Genomic DNA, 24,630 nt, shown 5'->3' with positions numbered 1-24,630 from the left:
CTGGTTTACATAGAATGTATTTTTTTTTATCTTGTAATTTTTTTGTTGTTTTCCTCTCCGTTTAGTGCACACGTTTCTTGAAATACGTGCCCAAAACTGGGTGCAACCCTCCAGCTCACATGTTAGCAATGCCAAGCAGAGTGGCAGGATGACCTCATGCGTCTTGCACAGCCATCCTGTTTATAAAGCCCTGTGGGGTGTTAATTCTCAGTAGCGGTACGACACTGCTGATTCATGCTCATTTTCTGATCCATAACAACCACCAGATCCTCTGGGCAGAACTGCTGCTCACTTACCTCTTCCTCCTCTTCGCTGGTCACTGAAGCATCCAGTTATTGTGTTTGCCCTCAGTGAATTGTATTTGATTTATTTTAAATTGTTTCTCTTAATATGTAACCATGAGTGGGATTCTGGCTCTTTCCTTCAAGGTGCTTGCAGCCCTTCCCAGTTCTAGTGTTATTTGCTACGGCTTAAGGGTATTATCTCTTCCATCATTCAAGTCATTAATGGAAATTATTGTAATAATACTAAACTGAGAACAGCCTTCTGCAGGATCTGGTTTGATACCTCCTTCCATTTTGATGAGGAATCATAGGTCGTTGTCTCTGTATGGGATTTACATCCAGTTGTGCATCTGCCTGCAGTGGTTTCATCCAAATGAGGTCTATAAAGTCTATAAATCTGTGAATTGAAAGTCTGCCCTGGTTTAGGAAACAAGGTTGAAAACCACTCTTTTCCACTCCGTAAAATGTCCTTCTAAGTATCAGCTCGTGTCCTTTTATGAGAATAAATGAACAGGTTTTATACAAGGCATATAGTAAAAAAGAAAATATGTAAAAATCAGCCTTTAAGATGTTTTTCATGAGCTGTCAAAGGGGAATGTGTGAAGAGAGCCCTTAGACACATTTGATCTCTGATGTGTTGAAATTAATTCTCTCCCCTTTTCCAGGTCCATCGTAATATCCTGGTGCGATGTAGCTGTGATGTGAACCCTTCATGTGCTCTGTGTGGCACTCGAAGCTCAACAACTCTGGAAATCCAGTATGACGCCCCTTTGCTGGAGCGCCTCTCCCAGCTGGACTCATGTATTCATCCTGTCCTGTCATTCCCAGATGGTAAGCACAGCACCCACAGGGGTATTGTCAAACTGGGTCCTAGACGGGTTATGGGGGATGCCCGGATGTGCTCTGGAGCCTGCTCCTCCATCCTGGGCTTCCAGAGGAAGGGCAGATCTGCGTGGGTACAACCGAGCTCCTTAATCTGCAAGTATCTTCAGGAGCAAGAGCATTTATTGGAGCGGAAGGGTGCAGGAAAGTGTTGCACCTGAAGTCTGCTCTGAACGTGTGTTATGGGAACCTGACCTGGTGGGGAAACCGAGCGGTGCCTGGGAGTCTTTGGCTGGTGTCCGTGTGGCTATAAACCACTTGAGAAATATTTGCTTCTGCAGAGTTTATTCATCTGTATAAAATTATTTGTGGATTGGTTTAAGTCACAGGAAATTTTTTTTGACCTTGTATGGAATTGTAAATGATCTTCCATGGTTCAAAGGGTACAGTTAGAAGAGATGTTCCCGTTAAGACACTTGTTTCCCTGTTTTACTGTATCAGTGTTAATCATCATTAAGAGGAATAACTAACCAACCCTGACTGCGGGGTATTCACAGATTTCGTGTGTAGGGACTTTTCCCAAGGGAAAAGAAGTAGTTTCCAGAGTCTTTGGCTTCCAAATTAAATACAAGCCTGTTCTTTCACAAAAAACTGTTGACTTGCATGAGATTGGTGTCCATCTGTCATCCTTTTCCTCTGATCACAAAATACAGGGCCACAAATGATACGAACTGGTACTTCTGTCAGGAGAGCCAGGCAGTAAATAGATCATAGCGGTTCCTTTCCTTGCATGGCTGGTGATGGTAACGCTAGGAGGAAGGTGTGTGTGTCCCTGCTTCTCATGAGGATAGTCCAGGTTAAGACACTGGGCTAATGTGCGTGTTTGGTTTAAATTCCAGCTTTGCACAGACTTTGTGCAACAGTAGGAAATGCACGGAGCGTCTGGGAACAGTTAATCTGGCATCTTTCACTAGCACTATATTTAAAACAGACTAAAATAGTAAATTGGTGCTATTTTTAAAAACTGAATCTCCACCCCCAAAGACACATCTCTGTTAAGAAATGCTAAAGGAACTGAACTCTTGAAGCAGAAATTTATTTCCTGATTTCGCAGCACTTGTAATCCTCTGTCTATAGTGGTAAATCTAATATCCTAGAAGTGGTGAGAAAACCTGTTGTGTACTATTTGCAGCATGGCCACCAGGCAAATTACCTCGTCCAGTATTCACTTTCCATTTCCTTCAGGTCAGCCGCAGCCAGCTCACATGGTAAAAGATCCGTTCTGGCTGCATGAGATTAAAACCTTTGGGGTTTTTAAACTCTGTAGGGTAGAGCTTAACACACCTATACAGAAATACCTCCCTTCCTCAGATTAACTTTGATTATTCACTAATGCTTAATGTACTTTTGCTAGGGTTGCTTTTTGGGGATGGGGATATTTGTCTATCCAAACATAAAAGCCAGGTCGTGTGTTCAGGTAGAGAAATTGCTCTGCCTGACGTCGTCAGTCGCATCGAGGTGCTTCTCTGCTTGTGAGTATTCATCCAGGTTGTTGGTGGTGCTCCCCTAGGATTATTTTGGGGGCTCACCTTGAAAGCCAGCTGTCTGGGTCGATGGGCAGAGGCTCAGTTCAGACTTCCTGGAGGAGCCTGTGAGGTTGTTAGATGGAGCCTGGCCTGTGAGCATGTGCTGACTTTCACTTTGAGCCTGTCTCTCCAGGGCTGCGCCGGTGCCAGCAGCCGGGGATCTCCGGTGCAGTTTGCCAAGGGCAAAATTGCCAGGCACCGCAGGAGGAAAAAGATCATTTATTCTTTTGGCGAGCGGGGGGCAGGCATTGCAGCTTTTAACCCGTTGCACTTGTGCTTCGTAAGCACTTTGTCCCCTTCCTTTCAGGTTTTTTTTTGTGGGGTTTTTTTTTCTCTGGTTCATCTGATTTCTTGCTGGGAATTTTCAGATGATGTAATAACCTTGGTGGGAGGATGAGAGCCGGGGCGCTCGGGCTCCGTGTGGTTGCCATCTGCCGGTCCCCGGGAGGCCTGCACCGCTCGCCCGAGGAGGAGGAGTGACGGTGACACTTGCTGCGCGGACTCTGGTGCAACCCGTGCTGATAGCAGGGCAGTGGCAAACCAGCAAATAACTCGTTTTCTGCTGACAACCATTTCATCTTGCATCTTTCCTTTTCCTTCGACCTGTCCTCTCCTTCCACAGATGTGGGGGATGCTGGGACAGAGTGAATTTTGAGGAGAAAGCAAAAGATTAGCGAAGAGAAGAGACCATTTTCCCAAAGTCGCACCACCTCAGCACAGTGGTGCTGCAGCCTTGCTGGCAATGTCCTTAAAGGACCAGCTTGGTCCCTCTCTGTTCTTTGGGACATGCCTCCACAAACCAGTAGAGGTGGCCAAAGAGCTTCCTTAGCAAATGGATGGGGCTAAACCATCACAGAATCATAGAATGGTTTGGGTAACCAGGTCTCCCGTTTCTTTCCAGAGGGAGCCCACATTTTCCCGAGTCTTCCTTTTATCACTGACATACCTATAGAAACTTTTTTTGTTGTCCTTGGTGTCCCTGGCCAGATTTAATTCTATCAGGGCTTTAGCTTTCCTAACCTGATCCCTGGCTGCTCTGACATTTCTCTGTATTCCTCCCAAACTACCTGCCCTTGCTTCCAGCCTCTGTAGGCTTCCTTTTTGTATTTGAGTTTGCCCAGGAGCTCCTTGTTCATCCATGCAGGCCTCTGGGCATTTTTGCCTGACTTCCTCCTTGTTGGGATGCATCACTCCTGAGCTTGGAGGAGGTGACCCTGGAATACTAGCCAGCAGTCTTGGGCCCCTCTTCCCTCCAGGACTTTGTCCCATGGTATCTACCAAGCAGGTCCCTGAAGAGGCCAAAATCTGGTCTCCTAAGTCCAGGGTAGTGAGCTTGCTGTGCACCCTCCTCGCTGCCCTGAGGATCTTGAACTTCACCATTTCGTGGTCACTGCAGCCAAGGCTGCCCTTGAGCTTCACGTCCCCTCCTTGTTGGTGAGAGCAAGGAACAGCATGGCACCTCTTCTCCTTGGCTCCTCGATCACTTGGAGGAGGAAGTTATCAACGCCCTCCAGGAACTTCCCTGGATTGCTTGTGCCCTGCTGTGTCGTCCCTCCAACCGATATCGGAGTGGTTGAAGTCCCCCATGAGAGCCAGGGCTTGTGAACGTGAGGCTGCTCCTGTTTGTGTATAGATGGCCTCATCTGCTCGGTCTCCCTGCTCAGGTGGCCTGTAGCAGACCCACTATAACGTCCCCTGTCCCTGCGCTCCCTTTAATCCTGACCCATAAGCTCTCGGTCCGCTCCTCGCCCAGAGGAACCGGAGCTTTCCCCGTCAAGGTATGTGAAACGCAGCTGTCCTGGCTTTTCCCCGAGAGTCAGGTTCCCCCATTAATCACAGCCGACTCCAGCCCACTCTGCCAGCCCTCTCCGTCCTGTGTGCCTGCCTGGATCTGCTGGGGCTTTCCAGTCCCTGGAGTTGGTGGGGAAATACTGGGCAGACGTTCAGATATCAGCTGCTGAGACTACCAGCAGGGCTTGAAGCTCTGCCGCTTGCCCTCTGAGATTATCTAGATGCAGTTTCTAAATCCCACGGCAGCTCCTAATTGCCTCCACGTCCCCTCTGCCCGCACGGAGTGAGGAGCTTTATTCCTTGTGCAGGGCCTGGGAAGGTTCATCTCTGCTCAGGGTTGCTTCGAAGTCCCTGTGAAAATGTCTTGTGAGCTTGAGAGATGTGGGGGGAGGGATGTTTGTGCTGCTGATGCTCATCTTAGCGCTTTCGACTCCTAGTTGTGGCAGCGTGAGCTTGCAGCAGGCTGTGTGTCCTGCAGGCGACGGTCTGCTGGTCTGTACTGGGAGAGGAGAGCAGATGGGTGGCAAACCACAAGTGCTGGTGTAGTTGGAGAAGATACAAATTTATGTCTCGGTAGTTCTCCTGATAACCGTAAAGGTTTTAATGCTTTTCCAAGATAGGATTTTGGCCCTCAGGCATATAAAAGAGCCGGGTCTTGGAGGAACCTTAGGCAGCAGTATTTGGTGATCAGGTCTGAAGTTTGAAGCTGTAAGTATGAGGGGAAGGCTTATTTCTGGGACTCTGAGGCTGGAGTAGTTTGGTACTCCAGTTAACGGTTGAGGGTTTTTTATAGTCTACCCTATAGCTTAGCCTATCTGCAGAAGAAATATGCTGAATAATCTCACTAGCATTCTATTTTTTGTCTAAGGTCAGGAGTGCACGTGTGCACGGGCTTTGGGAGAAACAAAGCTTGAGGAATGCGGGCAAAAGCAGTGTCTGCTGAATTCCACAGCAGTACAGCATGCACGTGCTCGTTGCGAGGCAGCAGGATGAAATAGGGACAGGTACTCTGGATTACCGTGACCTGTGGCATGCACAGAGACTTCAGGCTCGAAACGCATCAGTTACCCAGATGATTACCTGTGAGTTTGCCTGCTCGCACGTGCCTGGGGAGCTCCTGGCGAGCAGCAGTACTTCTGTTCCTGGAGCCTCTGAAGTGTGCTCACTTAGCACAGCTTTCGTTAGGTGATTGAGATGCCACATCAGGCAGATTAACATCATACAATGCTTGGTTGGCTTTTGGCTTGACCTGAAATTGAGGATTTAAGATGAATTTCTCTCTTCCAGCCCGTACCGCTGTAGATTTGATGTGCTGAGATATCTCGGATTCTTGGAAGTCAAATCTGCGATAGCAGAGTTGAGCGTGGCGGTACATGAGATAACTTCAGTGGTAAAGACGCGTGGTTTTTCTGACAAAGGCTTCGTTCTCCTGCCAGGATATACTTGGGCTGTGAATGCTGTAGGAATGGGCTTCTCTCAAAGAGCTTCAGATTAGAAATGTTGGGTCCTAACATCGCAGGTCCTCCCTGAATGCGAGGAAGGCTTTTAAAAGCCTGGCTTTTACAGTCAGTGCCTATGTATTTGTTGAGGGCTGTTCTTATCGGGGGACTAGGGGAGGATTATGGTACCGCAGCTTTCTGGTGCATAATTGACTTAAATGCCGTGTTTTGTATCCCTCTGCAGATGTGCCGACAAGCCTGCACTTCCAGAGCATGTTGAAATCTCAGTGGCAGAACAAACCCTATGAGAAAATCAAACCTCCCAAAAAGCTCTCGCTCAAGCACAGAGCCCCCATGCCTACCAGCAGCCTGTCTGACCCTGCTCGCAAGGACCGCCACAAGCTGGTGAATTCCTTCTTCACTGCAGCCAGTAAGTGTCCGTCCCGCCTCCGCCGCGTGCAGAAACATTGCCCAGTCCTGTACCCGACAGCCGTGCAGTCTGGGAGGAGAGAGGAGGAGGAGGATACCCTTCAAATTAAGCTCTCGGGGATGAGGCCATGGTATCGCAGGCCAGGGCTGAAAGTGAAGTGTGTGTAGGTTGTGAAGTTCAGGCTGGTCTCGGTTCGTAGGGACCTCTTCTCGCTCGGTCTGAAGCTGTGCTCACGCTGGCATGGGCAGTGCTACAGCTCCTCCTGCTCTGAGCACAGCTCTCCAGTGCCCTGATGGTGTTGAGCCCGACCTGTCTGGATTTATGGAGCTGGTCAACTCTGCCAGAGTCTCCCGTGCCAACAGAAAGAGAGGTGAAAACAGGCGTTTCATAGCTCTTTCTCTGTTCCCCTCCTCAGAGCGCTCACATCAAAAAATCCAACCAGACAAGGCACACAGGCCGCCTTTAGACGATTTTACGGCCGTGTCCAAGGCCGAGAGAGCGCCAGAGCGCTCGCTTGTCCAGCCTCCTGCCTATGACAAAAAGCGATTGCGAGACTGCTCGTCTGAGAGGAGTGAAGGTAGGCTCCCATGGCCAGGTCTCTCGGGGGGAGCTTGGGCTTTGCTGCATATCCAGCCTCTCTCCGCCTTCGGCCTCGGAGAAGGGGGAACGCACCGCTTCTGGGCCTTGTCACCACCGCAGCAACGCCTCGTGTGCTCTAACTGCTTCTTCCCCCAGGGCCTCTCGAGCTGGCAGCCACCGTCAGAAGGTGCTTCTATTTCACGCAAAGTGCTCGTCAGCACTGGCCGTTTCTGGCGCACGTGGTCCTTTTCTATCCACCACCACCAACCACCCCATTGGTTTGTTTTATTAATGTCATTCTTCGTTTTCTCCCACCTCCCTTGTGTAGTGTTGAAGCATCACACGGACGTCGGTGGCCCAAGCTACTTGTCAGCAGCTGCGACCCCCACACCTCACAGCCCCATAGCACGACAACTGTCCACCTCCTCGGAAGGCTCCGCTCCTGCCAGCACGAGTTCACAGGGCACCTCCAGCACAGCCGTAAGTATTTAGTGCCTTTCTGGAGAGGTTTCTGAGCTCTGCTCCACCATGGGATCTCAGTTTTCCAGCAGTTTACACATCTTGGGCATGAGAGTGGTCAGTATTTCTCTTACCACGCTGGACCTGTTGGTTCAGCAGATGGTAGGAGTGCTGGCTCTCTGTTTTACTCTGATTTTGGGTCTGCTGGGGTTCCTGGGTTGATGTTGGCTGTGCAGAGAGCCAGTCAGCTGCATTTCGGGTTTGGTGTCAGCTCAGTAACTGCTGATCAATGTTCCTGTTGTCAGCAGTCCCCTGGCTTTGCTGCACGTCCAGGTTTTGGTTTCTGAAGTTGTCCGGGGATGCCAGGAAGAGGAATAGAAGAGCTGAGCACCAGCAGCGCTGCTTCCACTGGGAGAGCTTTCCCTTCGTGGCCTCAGTGGCACTGGGCTGTAGGGCTGAGTCACAGGGCAGCGCTACCCCAGTGGTGGCTGAGATCCTAACGTTCACCTATACGCAAGCTTCAGCAGTTGCTGAAACCATAACTGTCTTCTGAGATGTGCTCAGCCTCCCAAAATGCTAAAGATGACAGGATTTGGGACCTTTATGAAGCTGGGTCTAAAATCCATCAGTGAGCAGGACTGTAACTCCCTCCCACTGTGCTCTGGGACAGAGGGATGATGCAACTCCTCTGCCAGACGTCACCCATCCTCCCAGTGTCTGACCCTTGATTAAAGGACTGAATTCTGCTGAACTCCCCATGAAGAACCTGGTCTCTGTCTGGCCTCTGTTGGTATTTTGTGTGGGCAGCCCAAGCTGGATGTGACCCAGGGATAACAGAGCAGGTCTCCTCAAACCCTGATAGTGAAACCAGGGGGGTAGAGGCATCTGTCCATGGCAGAGCTGAGGGCACCACTTCTAGCTCAACCTTGAGGGTCCTTGTCCTTGCTCCAGGCTTGTTGCTCTGGGGCTGCCAGGTCCCAGCTGGGTTCCTTCACTGTGGAGTTTGCTGTTGCATCATCAGCTGTGACATCAGTGAAAGCACCCTGTTGGTAGCACAGGGTGTCTGAAGAACCCAACAAGCAGTGGTAGTTTGGGTTGAGTGTACTAGGTGTTTTGGAGAAGAGGACTGCTCTTCCTAGCAGCTGTAGCCTGTCAAGATGACATTTCCTTGTGCTTCACACACATATCTTGGTCTTCTCTTGCTGCTTTTTCTGCTGCTCTTTCACAAGCTTGTTCAGAAAAGCAAGATGAGGTGTCTTCCCTTCAGTGCCTTGAGTCCTGCAAGAGCATTGTGGATGCCGGGCTCAAGAGTCCGGGTCCGAGCATCCCAGCCTGGTGCAGGTTTGCATCTGCTCCCCAACCGGTGGGTCAGGCCTCGCTGTTGACAGTGACACGTTGGGATTTCCTTGCCGCCATGGCAATAGTTGCCCACCCACCCACTCCGTCCTCACCCAACTTCACGGCAGTCCTGGGGTTTGGCCGTGGCAGGTTTCCTGGCAGTTGGGTTCCCGCATGTTTTTACACTAAAAGCTGTGGAGATCAAAGGAGTCGGAGAACATGGTAAGTTGCAGGTGACTCCGTTAGGAAGATGGACCATTTGCGTATCGAGCTGATCCATGGGGATTCATGTCACTGTACCGGCAGTGCTGCTATCACAGGTTTGGGGGAGGTTTTTGGATAGACAGATGATTGGAGAGCACCCAGCGTTCGACCAGGTTTAAATAGATACGTGTGGAGCTTATTTCTGTTGTAGAAAGTCTGTTCCAGTCAAAAGCGCAATACAGATGGAAGCTGTTCGACTGTTGGTCCAGCTGTCATAACCCAAGATGATCTCCTGACTGCTTCACATTCCCCCTCTGTCACAGTGTCACCTGCGGTGGGTCCAGACCGCTGCAGGGACACGAGCAGGGGGACTCTTTCCAAACGGGGTGGTTCTTCCCTCGTCCCTCATGGTCTCCCCGCTCGCTTTATGTTGGCAGTAGGGAATTGGATTATATGGGAGACTTCTTGCTGGGTCAGTTCATCAGCCGGATCAATCCCCTGATCCACCTGGCTGTGCGGAGGCTGGTGCCAGCGTGGAGATGCTAGCTCAGCAGCCCTTGCCCACCTTGCTTCAGTGCCTGCAGGACCACCACAGGCCTTGCTGTTGTTTGTACCTTCCAAGCTAAGGATTTTTGGCTGGGAAGAAGAATTCCAGCAAGCAGAACTCCATTCTGATGCAAATCACTGTTGGTTCTGGAGGCTCCATATAGGTCATACGAGGCCATTTCATATGAGGCTACATCCTTTTTCCATCAATGACTTAACATGACAAAACCTACAGCCCTTTCTCATGTGGTTCTTGTCTTCATGTTACAGCAGCCAAGGAGGAGGAGAGGCGAAAGTTCATTCGATATTAACAACATTGTCATCCCGATGTCCGTTGCTGCGACGACTCGTGTGGAGAAACTGCAGTACAAGGAGATCCTCACACCCAGGTACGTGGATCCCCCACTCCCACGGGGTTGTCACGTCCCAGGCTTTTACTGTGCAGCTCTCCTGTTGGAAGTTCAGCCCTGGCCTAGGGCTTTGCTCCCAGCGGCTGCTAATGCTGGTGAGGAAAAGGGGCTTTCTTCTTCCTTGAAAGCAGGAGCAAGTTTGGAAAACTTCTGATCATGTCATGGATGGAGATTTGCTGAGTTAGGGAATATGTTGTCCAAGCGTTCCTCATGCGTGGGGACAGCTGCCCTGCTCAGGTCTCCGTGCAATCTAAAGTCATCCTGGTTGTCCTCTGTCCTGCTGCAAAGCCGCTGAGTGTGTTGAGCCAAAGGTCCTGGTGGTTTCCCAGCTCTGCACGTGGCCGGGTTTGGGTGGTGGGTGCCTGGGCTGGGTTGACGCTGCGGGGCAGGAGGGCTGCTGCCTCGGGTCGCCCTGGGCAGTGGTGGGAATCAGAGGCTTTCTCCACTCGAGCCGAGTGCGAGGAGGTGAGCTGTGGGCCCTTGTCTGGACGTTTGGGGACCGACGCTGTGGATGAGAGAGATCGGTTGCTGGTTTTCCACACCTGAGTGCTCGATGGGAGTGTGCCACCTTCCTGCAGCACTGGTGCAGCTTCTTCATCCAAACTGCCCGGTTTCCAGTCTTCCTTTTCTTTCCCAGTTTTCCAGGTCTGTCCCAACTTACCTCTTTCTTCCTCCTGGTCCTACATGCCCTTCCCGGGCCCTGTCAGAGTGGGGCAGGGAGGAAGCCTGTTGCTGAGCCAGAGGAAGAGAAGGAAATGCTGCAGCATCTGCTCTGCTTCCTCTGCCCTCGGCAGGCTTCAGCCGCGGGGAAGGGCAGAAGGGACGGGCCGCAGCGGGAGGACGCTGGTAGCCTCGCTGTCCGGTCCTGACCCTCCCAGTGTGGAAGGACATGTCCTGCCCTCACGCTCAGTGGGTGCGAACCCGCTGCAAAACCATGTGCTCGAAATGGAGCAGGCTACCAGGAGAAGGGGAGAAACCCTTGTCTGATAGCCCAGGAGGGATTTTGGTAGACAAATGTGGCCACTTGGCTTAAAACTGAGGCTAAGTATGTTGTTCATTGTGGCGGGCTTATATTTTTTCTTTCCCAAAAGACAGGGCGCGCAGGGCATGCGCTGCTGTGCTTGGCTATGCCGGTCTTTGACTCCCCTCCAATGTTGTGTCTTGCAGCTGGCGTGAAGTGGATATCAGCACTCTGAAAGCGAACCCTGATGAAGACAACGAGGAGGTAAGAAGTTTTATTTCTGAATTAACGCAGGATGGGGTTGGTAGCGTCTGACCAGTGTCCACTGAGGACACTGGAAGGGAGTGGACACAGGGACCTCAGCAGGGAGGTGTGGACTCTCTTCCTTCCCCCCCCCCCCCCCCCCCCCCCCCCCCCCCCCCGACAAAATGGCACAATTGGCCTTGCAGAAACCAGCCTGGTGTTGGTTCCTTTTCAGGAAAGGCATGATAAGGCAGAAGTTGGGTTAACTGCTTGGGTACAGCTGAATCTGAGGTCTAATTGCTGTCAGGAGACCTCTCTGGGCAGCAATCTTTTTATGGAATAGTCTAATCAAAAATCATGACCAGTCACACTGCTGTAGTTATTATTTTAGCTAAACTGATAATGATGGTATTTCCTTAAACCTCTGTTTGAGAGCTTTCACTCTGGGATAAGTGGCTTTCCTTTGGCTTTTTAGGTTTTAATTTCTTCCTAAGTAATGCAGACTGAGTTTAACAAGGTGCTCTAGCGCTCATTGATCAACGTCTGCCTCCCTCCAGACATAAACATTTATTTAAATTCACTCTGTAGTTGATGCTGGAGATGTGTATTTAATATAAGAAAGCTCTGACTGAGCCCTGTACCCTTCCTTTTCCAGATCGAGGACTTGTCCGATTCGGCCTTCGCTGCTCGGCATGGCAAGTGTGAAGAGATGGAGCGGGCCCGGTGGCTGTGGAGCACAAGCATGCCCCCGCAGCGGCGGGGCAGCAGGTACGGCTGCCGGCACAGTCCCTCGGCGCTGGCAGGGGCTGCCCCGGCGCACCCACAGCACTCGGGTGCAGAGAGGATGCAAAGAAGATGCAGCAGGTTTCTCTTGGCCAACGTGTCGTTCCCAGCAGAGGGAGATGTTCTTGGAGCAGGGTGTGGAGGCTTTATTAGATTGGCTGATGCGTGGAAATGGTAGACAGTTTGTGCTGGTGTTGGAAAGTTTGATCACCATCCACAAGAGCAGCTTGAGGAGCCCTTGTGTAGGAGCAGGGCACAGTCTGCTTAGGTGGGGGACTTGGCGACCAGGTAAGTCGTGGACAACCAACTCTTGCACCCTCGGTTTGGATTCTGCTTTCTCAAGCCCTTTGACCGCTCTGGAAGTGTGGAGGTTGGCGCACCGCTTGGGAGTCCAGAGGAAAGCAAAAGGGCTGAGCTGGGCATCCTTCGTGCAGGAACGAGGAACGGTGGTGGTTCTCAGCGTTACGCTGTCGCATCTCTGCTCGATTGCTTCAGCAGTGCCGTTTCTCTGCTCCGTTTATATACATGTCCTTACCTTCCTCTGATCACTTGACGTTTTATTCCCTTTCTGCACATCTTTTTGTGAGTGGGTGTGTAAAACCACACACGGTTTCCAGCTGTTGATCTCATCATAAATCTGCATAAGAGGAGATTCGCTCTTCTCCATTTGATTTCCGATGCTTTGTTTGGTTTTGAACCACCACGCTCTTGGGCAGAAACGTGTACTGAACCCGGTGCATGCAAACCTGCACCCGGTCATCTTAGTCTGATTGTGGTTTCAGTTTAGCCCTGTCAGGTGCATGCGATCATGCAAGGTTGTTTCTGCAAGAACTTCTGCAGATGCAAAGGCAGCGTTTTGTCAAATTCCACTTGTGCTGCTGCTGCCTCGTTTCATCTGCAGCTGCATTTCCTGGTGCTGGGGGAGTGCGGGACATTTTGGTGTTTGCAAACTTCTTCAGCCAATTTCTCACATCCAATAGCACTTCACCATAACTTTGTTTCTCTAAAGACCCTCTTGTAAGGACGTTGGTGAAAGGTGCTGTGTTGAGGTCCTGGCTTGGTCGTTGAGGTGAATTCAAACTTCATCTCACAGGTTTAGAAATGCTGGTGGGAAGGACTTCCAGAGTTCTCTGGTCCAGCCTCCTCCAGGACCACTGCCAGCAGAAGACCAGGTTGGCCACGGCTTTATCCAGCGGTGGCATGAACACTTCCAAGGGTGGAGATTCCCCAGCGCTGGGGCCAGCATTCCCAGTGCAGCTCCCCAGCAGGGAGAGCTGGGAACATAGGTGTCCCTGCTCCGCTGGTCACGTTCCTCAGCACAACCCCGGATGTGGCTTGCTGTGTTTGAGCTGCGACCAACTTGGCCCCGTTCAACTTGGCAGCTGCCACATCCCAAGCTCCTCTGCAGCGGGGTCCTTGCTCGTCCCTCAGCTCCCAGCCTGGGCTGATGCAGGGGTTGTTCTCTGCAGCTGCTTTAGTCTTTCTTTGGAAATGGTTGGAGCCACTCGTGCCCTGGTAGCTCCTTGTCACTGTGGTTCAGCCAGTACCTTGCTCCTTGCCTGTGGAGTACCTGGGCCAGGTAATAACCGGTAAACACTGGGGTAAACTCACTTAGTTTCCCTTAAACGTCATTCCCTTTGTGACCTGCCCAGCGGATATGCTGGGCATCCCATGGTCTTTCTGCCTCGTGTATGTAACAGGTTGGTTTGTTTTTTCCTGTAGTGGCTTATAAATTGCATCTTATCTGAGCACATGGACTCCGCCTAGCTTGCTGCAGGTGTAGCTGTTTCATTACTGTAATTGGGGCTGGGTTTGTATGTTCTGATGAACGTTTTGGCCAAGGTAGATTTTGGAATCTGATTCTTGGCAGTACTTGATTGCCACTTGCTGTTGCGCACAGACATGGGGACTCCAGTTAGGTTTCTCTGTTTGCAGCCTGTGGATCTGTTACCTGGGAATCTGTGTAGGTGCTCAAACTTTCTTAACTCTTGGTTTAAATCTTCCAGTCTAGGGGTTTTACAGTGCTCCTCCTATGCCCAGCTGTTGAACTTGCTGCATTTTCAGCATTACTGATTCACTACGCTTGGTTCTTGAACTGCCTGGTGTCACATGGCGTGTGGATGGTGGAAACGCTTGGAGAAACCGATTTTTAAGTGTCTGGTTTCATAAGGTGGCTTCTCATCGTGGCGTTTATGCAGCGCTCGCAGTGTAGGAGATGTGTGGGGGACGCAACCTTAGGAGAGCAGCGTCAGTGACACAGAGCTGCATCGAGACAGTGGCTGAGCCCGGATGAGTTTAACCTCTGGGCTGCGGCATTCCCTGCTTGTGTGTGCTGGATCCCCGTGGCACTCCCCATCGTGCGGGGGCGGTGGAAGGGATCGTAGGGTGGCACCAAGTGGTCCTGGGCCCCTGTATTGGTGGGAGCACAGCTGGGACTCAAACCAGGCTCTCAAATGTGTTCCTCTCTCAGGTCTTACAGATCGACAGACGGACGGACGACCCCCCAGCTGGGGAACCCCTCCACTCCCCAGCCGGCATCCCCTGACGTGGGCAACTGCCACTCCCACTTGGAGCTGTCCCACACCCACTCCCCGCGCAGCCCCATCAGCCCCGAACTGCTCTCTGCCCCCCTCACCCCCCTCTCTCGTGACTCCATGCGGCTTCTGTCCAGTGAGGACACCCGTTGCTCCACGCCCGAGGCTGGCTTTGATGAGCAGGTGGGTGCCGGCTCCAGTTGTGGCCGTTTGCTCTAGTTTTTGTCCCGGAGCCTGGTGGGAAGGTCCCGGTGCTGCCTGTCACTGTGTCGCTGCACTGATGGGTACAGAGGGAAAGCTGATGCTCAAACTTGGCTGTTTTTATCCTCCTCGCTGTGGGGAAACAGCTTGGAAACCTGCACATGGGAAATTCTGTCCAAACGCTTGGCCAGATGGGATGTGGAGCGTGGTGCCGTTCAGCTTGGGCAGCAGGATGCTGTTCCAGCGGTTGGTTCTGTTTGGAGGCTGCCGTGTCCTCACCACGTGTGCCAAAGCTTTCCATGCGCTGTTAAGGAGCCTAGGCTAATTCCGTGGCTGGCACGGCACCGTGGAGCTGCCCGCTCCGACTGTGGCTGTGGGCAGCCAGAGTCTTGCGTGGAGGGGGAGCAGAAGAGCAAGCTTTTCCAGAAGATTTTCCATAGCCTGGTGTCTCTTCCCTTTAGGCTGTGCAGCCCTGGGAGCGACGCACCTTCCCACTCTCGTACGATCCCAGGACAGAGTGTGAGGACCAATCTGACCCCCAAGACCGGTTGTCGCGCTGCACCCGGCGCACGTCGGGCAGTAAATCCTCCCGGGAGACCGATGGCACTTCTGCTTTGCCCAACCTGGCCAGCCTCAAGAGCCGAACCCCTCTGGTGACACCCTCCTCCTCTTCTTCCTCCGCAGCAGTTCAGCGGCCAGCGCACAGATAGAGACATACGGGAAGACATGAGCAAAACCAACACACAGAACTAACTCTTGGCATTAAAGCTTCCAAAATCTGCGTTTGATATTCAAACATCCTGCTGGGAATTTTCACAGTTTTTAGTGAATTTAAGGAGTTTAGAAACTGTTTTTTGTTTTCTTTTTTTTTTGTTTATTTTTTTTTTCTTCTCCATGTTTCCTTGTCACATGAATGAGAGCCCCCAGATTCCTCCCAGTGGAGTGAAGCCTCGGGAGGGGAGCAGCCCACCAGACCCCCCTCCCTCTTTCCTCCCCTCCCTTCTTAGGTGTATAAAACTAGAGCACAGGATTTAGCTGACTAGCAGACTTCGGGGATAGTTTTTCTCAAGCAAAAGGGTGTCTTTTTCTCTTAACCCGCTACCCCCTCCCCCTCCCTGAAAGGTTTTAGTGGAGTGAAATTAGTGGTGAAAAGTGATGTCTTGGGATTGCAGCCTTCACTAGCTGTCTGTCTGTCCTCACATGCAGAGTGCCCACCCTGCACTTCCGCCCTCAGGCGTTTTCCTCCCCTAGGTTGTAGTTCCAGGTATCCCGAGAGGTGACTCTGCCCCTCCCCGATCTCCCCTCTGCCCCCGAGGCCGCCCGCCTCCACCGCCTCCTTCCTTCTCCCCTGGTTTGGGAGCAGCCGTTGGCTGTGCTCCGTCTGTCGGGGGAAAAGGAAGGACCCTTTTAGCCGCTTCACGCACAGCTCCGTGTGGGAGGAGTGGGATTTCGGAAGCAGCCTTGTCCACACCTTGCCTGTTTCTCCAGGGTCGAAGGCGGGGAGGGGAGTCCCCAGCCCAGTGCGGTCGGACGCTTCGAGCAGGAGCAGAAGTCGCCATCCCTTCGGGGATGTGGCTGTTGGCCAAGGCTGGCGGCAGCTTTCAGCTGGGAAATGCGGGTCTGCGACCGGCGCTTGAGCTCTGCCCTCGCGTCCCCCCGTAGGGTTGGGGAGTTGGGGCGAGGGCCGCTCTGGGCTGTAGCACCAAGGAGCCGCCAAGAGCGGCGGGCGGCAGAGGGAGCATCCCGTGCCCAGAGCGGGACGTGGCAGGTCTGGGGGGCTCGGCTGAGGCGCCGGGGTGGTCCCCGTAGGTTTGGTCTCAGAAAAAGGGGAAATGCGAGAGGGAAGGAGGGTGGGTGTGGGGCGCTGGGGGGGTCAGGATCTGTCACCACTGCTTCGCTCCACTCCCACCCACGGTCCGAGAACGGGTGTCGATTCTGTTTCATTTCCCAGTCGTTGGTCCGACGTGCTGCCTCCTGACAGGTATTTTATTTTGAAACCAAGTTTGCTGTTGTTCCTTCCCCACCCCGGTCCTTCCGCACCCGCAGTGACTCCCGGATCCCGCACACCGTTCCCATCTGTAACGCTTTCTGATCCCAACGGTGTGGCTATTGGTCCCTGTCCTGTTGCTAGCATTGTGCCTGTCTTATGTATAATCACATCACCAAAAAAAAAAGGAAAAAAAAATACAAAGGACATATTTTTTTTTTCCATTTTGTAATCGTAAAGAAATAGTAGCTAAACTGCTTAATGGTTGGGGTTTTCACAATTTTCAACATTATCTAGTGGTTTTGGTTCTGTTCTAGTTTAAAGGATTTGTCATCGTTTCTTTAAAAAAAACCAACAATGCTACCATATCCCTCTGCATAAGTGCTTTTCTATTTATAAGGTTGAAAATTCTGAATAACCCTTTTAGCATTATAAAAACCACAAAAAAAAAAACCACCTTGTATTTTGTAAATATTTTCTTTTCCTGCTTTGAGCTGTGTAATGTCCTTGTTATATAGAAATGCTTTTCTTCCGAGAAGCTGATCTTTGTTAATGTCTTGATTCTGTTGGCAAAGCACAAATGTGCTTATAAAAAAAAAAAAAGAAGAAAAGATTAAAAAAAAAAATTAAAACAGAATATTCTATGCAATGTGTGTTTGTGAAATGCTGGGCTGGGGAGTGGAAGAGGCCTGTCGCATGCTCAGCCCAGCCGCAGGCGGATCAGCCGCTTCCCTCCCACCCGTGTTTGTGGCCTCTTCCCCCCCCCCCCCCCCCCCCCCCAATTAGTTCTCAGCCGTTATTGTCAATTAGGGAAAAGAGGAATTGTTCTGCAGGGGGTTCAGGCTTCCCTGGGAGCTCACGAGAGCCAAGTTCTGCCTCGTGTCGCTCAAACCGCCTGAGGCGAGCGAGGGTTTGGTTTACATTTTTGGGCATAAGCGGTTGCTGGCGATTCACACCCAGGTACCGTTTGTGCAAATTGTCCTCGTGGCGGGTTTTGCTGTGCAAGTTGAATGTTCGTGGTGGGAGGCGACTTCCTTGGGTGCTCTTAAATTTTCAAGATAAGAGAATTATACTTTGTTCCTCGTTACCCAAGCGGACAGGAAACAGGAAGGTGCCAGGTGATTATTAGTTAGATTATCAAAGTAGTAGGAGGCAGTAACCTGGGCATCGCCTGGTTCATTACAAGTAATTAACGGGAGCAGAAATCCAATCTGAAAAGCACATGGTGGCAGCCGTGGCCGCACCGGCAGCTGTGCCACCCTGGAAGCTCCTGACCTGCATGAGGCGGCCGAGGCCTGGGGAAGGTGTGGAGCAGCGAAAGGGCTCGTGGTGCCGCTCTGCAGGCACCGTGGTGCCGGTAACCGGGAATCTGGGGCTGCGAGAGCCGCGACTGCGGCGGGCTGGAGGTGGGGAAGGGAATAAGGTGTCGCTGCGACTCTGAGCAGCCCTGGGACACTGCGGTCAGTGGCAGAGAAAATGTCCTGTTGAGTCAAAAATCAAAGGTGGGCTTCCTGGTTCTGCGCTGCCCGCTGGGCAGGGCCTCCCCTTCCTGCACCCAGCCTGCCCCAGGAAGACGTGCGGCCTCCCTGCGGGGAAGGGGAGCTGGTGAAGCTGCAGGCTGGGCTGTGGTCATGGCTGGTGCTTGAAAGAAAAAAGAAGAAAATCCTAGTCCCTGCCTGTCTTTGCCGATCCCTGGCAGTGGGGCCAGGCTGGCGGTACGGCTGCCGGGGGATTGGCAATCCCAATCTGTGCATCTGCCGAGGGGAGAGGCTGGACCCCGACCCTCGCTGTGGCCAAAACCCAGCCTGAGCCTGGTGCAGGGGCCCTCCCTGCCTGGTGCCAGCTCCCCGGCTCCCTCCCCCTGTGCAAAAGAGTCGGCATGTATCGTAGTAATGACTTTATTTCCAAATCCACTTTTACGGCAACAGTGTAAACCAGTTGTTAAAACGCACGATACACTATGGACATTCACAGACAGAAGCTAAGCTAGAATGATACACTGAGATCAAACCTTCCCTCCCCAGCACAGGGGAACACGGGGCTGCCAGCACCGCCGGCAGTCTGACACAGGGAGTTCATTTAACAAGTGTTTTTGTTTTGAGTGCAGAAACATGGGTTTTTGAATCAGTGCCGGTTTTAACCCTTTTCAGACCAAGATGCGTGTGGAGTAAAGGAAAAGCCATGGGTCAGTCTGTCCAGCTGCTCGTGGGAAGCCTCAGGCCTGGGTCTGAATGTGGGGTCGGGGCTGGGACGTGGCTCGGGCTGCTGGAAGGGGACAGCAGGAGCTGCGGGGCATGAAAGGGCAGTCCCGGGACCCCCGGTGGCCCCCGCAGGGGTGCAGGAAGGACGGCAGACGGGGCTGGCGACGCATGCTCAGCCGAGGATGTCGGCAGAGGGAAGGGGCTGCTCGCTGGAGCTCGCCGCACGCCGAGGACACCCCTGGCCTGGGGTGTCGGTGTCCTTCAGGTGCCGCACCGAGGGGCTGGGGGTGGCGCAGGGCCGGGACAGGCAAGCTCAGCTACGCGCCATCTTGCAGCCAAAAAGGGTTAAAAGGGGTGACCGGCATTCGGGGGTTCTCCCACTGGCTCGTTTTACAGAGGACAAAAATACCGCAGCAGGTCCTATGTCCTACAGCGATACAAAGATAGTCACAGACTGGAGTACAGAGTCTTACAATCGTAGAGTCAACTGAAACAGAGCGAGTGACAAGCTGGACATGGGCTTTTGCTTGGGCTGTTCCTGTTGGTGCTGGGCCAGCCTCTCCCCAGCAGTAAAGCAGCTCCTGGGGCTGCAGAGACAAGGGTTGGACCCCCCTCCCCTCCCAACCACCATCCCACCAGACACAACCGTCCTCCTCCGGCGCTGGACAGACACCCTCCTGCTCGGGCTGCCACCCTGCAGCAGCAGCCCAGCACGGTTCAGAAAACCCCGATGGAGCCCGCACAGGGTGTGCCAAGGCCGCAGCAGCGCGGCAGGTTCATCGGCTCCTGCGCAGGGTGGGAGCGGGGCCTGGCCGGGGAGGAACCGCTGCCCTGCCCCAATTAACAGCTCCAAACAGCCTCAGCCTCCGTCCCGAGGACGATGGGTGCCCCACGCCCCGGCGAGCCCCCCAAGTCAGACCAGGATTTTGGCCCCCCCTTCCCTGCAGTGCGGCCCTTGGGGTGCACGGTCTGCGGCCCCCCTGAGCACCCCTCCGCCCTCCCTGCCATTGCCAGCTCTATCCCCGCAGCGCGGCTGGTGCCTCTCGGGGGGGGGGGGGGGAGACGAGGAGGGAGGACACACGCTGAGCTGTGCTGATCGCACCTCAGCCTCTTTGGTTGTAGAAGGAAGGGACGGCCATGGGTGCCACACAGCCCCAGGCCACCCCCTCGTGCTCCCTAGGGTGCCACAGGAACAAAAGCAGCAAAAGAAATGGCTCGATCAGCTCTCTTCCCCTGTGTGGTGCTGGGGGGAGGGCTAGTGCTGGGTGAAGGAGACACCCTGAGGGGTAACATGCTGCAAACGCAAACCAGGAGAGCACCCCGGAGCGGTGGGGAGGGTTCAGTGCCCGGAGCAGCCTCTGGCCCCCAAGCTCAGGACGGGCCCTGGGGGAGCTGCCACCATCACACACCAGCTAAAACCTCCCTCGCGCCTTCCCCTCGCGTCCTCCCGGTTGTCTCCTACCGCTGCCAACGGCATGAGAACAGCAGAGCCATCGAGCCGCCACTTCCGCGATCTCTTAGCTGACCTTGCAGGGGAGAAAAAAAAAAAAAAAAAGAACAACCCAAAAATGTTACAAGCTGCACCCAAATCCAGGGGCCATGCCAGCCCTGGAGCTGCGAGCACCCCTCATATAGTGTCCCCAGGCCCTGGGAGGTGCGCAGAGCCGGGGCGCCCCGACGCAGCCCCCCAGCCCTCCCAGGGAGCAGGGCAGCAGCTCTGCACCCACCCACGTGCCCGGCAGACATGCGGCACCGGGGCCAGGTCTGGGCACAACCCAGAGCTCGGCAAAGCCCCCCCTTTGGGCCCTCCTGGCCGAGCTGCGGCAGAGCCGGCATGGGGCAGCTCAAAACTACTTACAGCATTTTTTTATTTTTTAAACACATGCTCATTTATGAAAACAATCACCCTGGCACGGTCCAAGCATATACAGACAAATCTACTCTACAACACGAGGGGCTGCCAAAGGAATGGGGAAAAGCCTCTACTCATCCACTCAGCAGTTCCAGCACAGCCACGGAGAGGGGAACAGCCGTCCGGGGCCCCTTCCGCAATGGGATACCTCGGCCTCGCCAGTACTCCAGCTGCCGGAGCTGAGAGCAGGTTTAGGGGATACCTGGCAGTTATCTTCATACACATCTCGGCTTTCAGAGGTAAAAACAAAAGGTTTCTTCCAATTCAGCAGGCAAATTTAGTGCAGAAAGGGAGGGCACCTCCCTGCAGTCCCTGGCTGCAGCACCCACTACCTGGGCTGCCTGCAAGGCCAGACCTCCAGCCCAGGCAACGCTGGGGGCAACGAGTGTGGGACGGTGCCATCCCCTTCCCGTGAGGCCCTCCCGCTGCCGTGTGGGGTGCTCAGGTCAGCATCATGCTGTGGCTGCCCTCCTCTACCCCCGCCTCCCCACCTTCCCGGGGCAGTGGGGGGGGTTTCTGCCAGGGCAGGTGGCCCCAGGCAGGGCCGGGACAGTGAGGGACCTTGTGGGGGGACAAGGGGAGGGCATGGGGGACAGGCATGGGCTGTGCGCTCCGAGGAGCTGGGGGAGAGGAGGTTTTGTACCTCATAGTGTCACTGATTTTTGAAGTCCTGGAGCTAGAGCTGAATGAACAGTAAAAGCAGGTTAAATCATTAACCAGTTAGGGGATGGGGAAGCAGCTGTAAAAGGAACAGAAGAAGGCCAGATTATTATTTTTGTTTCTTTTTTTTTTTTTTCTTGTCTTCTCTCATCTTTGACCGCCATGCCCCAATCACAAGCCCTGCTTGGCCAGCGAAGCAGACACTTCGTCGGCTAGCGTGGCGAGCTGGGGGGAGTCCACCATATTGATGCTGCCGGTGGAGGAGACATTGCTAAGGCGGCGCGGGGAGGCATCTCCGGAGATGGTAGGGGACTTGTAAACGATTTCGGCTCCATGGTCGGTCTTGGCTTTGGCGTTCTCGCGGAAAGTCAGCTTATGAGTCTCAATCTGAAACGAGAGGAGAACGGAGACGATGCAGGACACCATTTGGCAAGGCCAGTTTTACGTGCAAACCATCTGCTTGGTCACTGCCACTGTGTAGATGCGAGGAAAGCTCAGTTCACTGACCTGATGCCCCCAGTGCCCCAGTCCTCAAGCACGTCCTTTTCAGTAGCCCACACAGGGAACAGGCACAACCAGAGGGGACAGCAGGACCAGAGCATCTCAGGATGCTGCCAGATCCTTCCCAAGCGCCCAGGCCCGGTGTGGCAGTGGTCCCAGGTACAGGACTCAGACGGCACAACCTGGGCTGCTCCCACTCCCTTGGCAGAGATTTGCAGAGAGGGTGGGACCCCCCCCCCCCCCCCCCCCATATGGCGTGTAAGGCTTTCCCTTAACCCACGGCACAGACCGCTGCTCCCAGGAGCCAAACCCCTCTCTCCTGGTGAGCGCAAGGGCCGGGAGGGGGAGGTGAAGTGGATCGGGTTAGTTACTTACTGGTGCTCTCCCCAGCCGAGTGCAAGGCTGGGGGCTGGCTCTCCGGGGGGGTGGGTGACTCCAGCACCAGGGCCTGGAGCCCAGCAGGGTCTGGGCTCGGAGTCCGAGCAGCCTGGGGACAGGTCTTATCTTCCTTGCCTTTCTCTCTCTACAGGTGAAGAAACCCGCCCAGGGCGGTGGGGGTGCAGAAAATGCATCAGCAACAAAAAAAAAACCCAAACAAAAACGCCAAGATCCAATATATGTCAACCAGAAGGAAAAAGCCAAAAAAATAAAGAAACAGAAAATTGAGGAGAAAAAGATCTGAAAAACAGGGCCATTCACTGGTTCACAGGAAGAACAGCAGCTGCCCTTGGACTTGGGGAGGAACGCTTTCTGTATGCGGCAAAGGGGAGCAGATGCTGCCAGCACAGGTACTTTGGCAGAGCACCCCGGCTCCCCATGGGAGACCCAGTACAAGAGTGGCACATGAACCAGCGTTCAGCCTGGAGAGCTGTGGACTATGTGTCCAAATCTGGACCTTTTGTGTCACAGGGCAAGGAGGGGACTGGGGACATGGGCAAGGCTGGGGAAGGGGCAGTGGGGCCACCCACAGCCGCTCTACGTGGAGAGCTGATGGGGCTCAACTGTGTCCTGTCCCCACCCTGTGAATAGTGTCCCACCTCAGCAGCGTTGGTGAGGGTGGTCCCTGGTGCCAAGGTGGAAATGGGAATGGGCTGGACAAGGGAAGCATCCACGGCAGCAGCACAATCAAGTTACAGCGACAACCTCCTCCAGGTGTGTATTTAGGTGGGGTGTGGGCAACTGCCAGGCAGGAAGGCCAAGGCAGGGGATGCCACTGCCAGGTCACACCCTTGCAAATAAATTTCCCCCTCCAAAGGGCAAGTTCTTCAAACTATGGCCCAGTGAATGTGCCAGGATATGATGAAAGAATCATCACTGTAATCATAAAAATTATGAAAATGGGCTTAGTGAAGCACAGGGCAGTCTGATGCGTAGCAGCAGCGAGAGAAGGGTAAGGAAGTCAAGCGATCCCTCAGTCAGAGGCCAGCGCACCACAGGAAGATGAAGAGCTGGGAGGTGCACAGAGAAAACGTGGCCAAGAACGAAGTGCCACAACATAGGAGCCAAAAGAGAACTTTCCCCTCCCATTGAGAAAAAAGTGTTTGAAAAGCAAGATTAAAAACTGTTTTTCCCTGAAGCAATTCAACCACACATATCACCAGGCTGGAGTCTCAGCTCTGTGTTTAGCTGAACCCCCCCACTCCCCTGCCTGCAAGGGACCTGGCTGTCCTTGAAGCGAGGTTGTAGAGGTGTTTTACTTAGGCAAGACTTACTGTGCATTAACCATCAAAGCCTCCAGCAGGACCAGCTCACCCCAAGTTCAGTATTTCACCTGACCTGATTGACTTCTGTCTTCCAATTTAAGTGTCCCTCAAACGTGCACCACTCCCTGTACAGAATCCTTGGTCAGTCTCAGCTGAGAGACTGAGATTTGAAGTCAGAAGAGATCACCTTTCTTCTGAAGTGATGGCCTACTGCAAAGTCACCTTTTCTAAATAAAGCTAAGCCTTTAATGCTCCACTTTCACTGGGAAACCAACACCTAGGCAGCACCCTGAGCCGCCAGCTTTGGCCACACTGCTGGGAGTAATTGGCAACGCAGAGTGCAAGAGCAGATGCTGATGGTGGCACTCCTTAATGTGAAAGGTTTGAGAGACACACATATTTCTGCACAAACTTCAGAGAACAGCAGAAAGAGCAGGAGACCACGGGAGAGGATCTTGCTTACATCCACACTCATTCAGGTGGCCATGGGCCGGGAAGAGGACAGAGAGAGACCACCATCCTCGCAGCTCTGCCACGGCCATGCTCCAGCCAAAGTCCTCCGGGTTGGCAAACGCAGCCCAGGAGCCCTTGGCTCTGCCTGCCTGCAGCACACCACTGGCAGGAGGACAAGCTGTCTGGCCATGGCTGAGTGCCTGTCCCGGGGCAGGGCACTTCTCGTCCTCTGAAGGAGGAGTGTGCACACACCACCCCACGCTAGAACACGGGCAGCAAATCATTTCAAGCACTGGGGAAGAAGTGCTGCCTGGTGAGAGGAGAGGCCATATGGGGAGCCAGGTGAGCCGGAGCTTCTTCGAGTCCAGACTTCAATCACTCTTTGGTTGCGTGCCTGTTCACAAGGCAGACAGACACTCGCAGCAGAACATCATGCCTGCTCACGAGCCAGTGTCCCTTTACCTTTTTATTTCCTCCTCCAGGGACGTGGCTGATGTTATCTAAGGACCCGATTTTCGATTGCACCTTATCTTTGAAGTCCAGTTTCTCAGATTTCACCTCCACCTGGCCACCACCTGGAAGAGAAGAGCATGAGTGGGGTTA

General features: G+C 53.4%; 2 protein-coding genes across 14 annotated transcripts in view; one reads left to right on the top strand and one right to left on the bottom strand.

Annotated features, from left to right (window-relative positions):
- The window catches only part of KANSL1 (KAT8 regulatory NSL complex subunit 1), a 100,644-nt gene extending 83,410 nt beyond the window's left edge, over positions 1–17,234 (top strand). For 5 of the 7 annotated variants that reach the window (XM_075775338.1, XM_075775337.1, XM_075775336.1 and 2 more), the window contains 9 exons: positions 950–1,115; positions 6,167–6,352; positions 6,768–6,929; positions 7,260–7,411; positions 9,749–9,867; positions 11,056–11,113; positions 11,748–11,860; positions 14,346–14,592; positions 15,072–17,234. In XM_075775338.1, the coding sequence (XP_075631453.1) occupies positions 950–1,115; positions 6,167–6,352; positions 6,768–6,929; positions 7,260–7,411; positions 9,749–9,867; positions 11,056–11,113; positions 11,748–11,860; positions 14,346–14,592; positions 15,072–15,320 (1,452 nt within the window). In that variant the 3' untranslated portion in view covers positions 15,321–17,234. The remainder of the gene's footprint in view (positions 1–949; positions 1,116–6,166; positions 6,353–6,767; positions 6,930–7,259; positions 7,412–9,748; positions 9,868–11,055; positions 11,114–11,747; positions 11,861–14,345; positions 14,593–15,071) is intronic. The other 2 variants (XM_075775342.1, XM_075775341.1) reach the window with 1 other exon arrangement.
- A 1,249-nt stretch (positions 17,235–18,483) lies between these two features.
- The window catches only part of MAPT (microtubule associated protein tau), a 56,112-nt gene continuing 49,965 nt past the window's right edge, over positions 18,484–24,630 (bottom strand). For 6 of the 7 annotated variants that reach the window (XM_075775397.1, XM_075775402.1, XM_075775396.1 and 3 more), the window contains 2 exons: positions 24,490–24,602; positions 18,484–21,757 (listed from right to left, as the gene is read on the bottom strand). In XM_075775397.1, coding sequence (XP_075631512.1) covers positions 21,542–21,757; positions 24,490–24,602 — 329 coding nt within the window. In that variant the 3' untranslated portion in view covers positions 18,484–21,541. Of the gene's footprint in view, positions 21,758–22,246; positions 22,395–24,489; positions 24,603–24,630 lie in introns of all 7 variants that reach the window. The other variant, XM_075775401.1, reaches the window with a different exon arrangement.

The sequence above is a fragment of the Balearica regulorum genome, chromosome 24 (genome assembly GCF_011004875.1).
Source record: "Balearica regulorum gibbericeps isolate bBalReg1 chromosome 24, bBalReg1.pri, whole genome shotgun sequence".
Taxonomy (NCBI): domain Eukaryota; kingdom Metazoa; phylum Chordata; class Aves; order Gruiformes; family Gruidae; genus Balearica; species Balearica regulorum.
The sequence above is the reverse complement of the archived record's forward strand: the minus strand, read 5'-3'. Positions and strand labels throughout refer to the sequence as shown.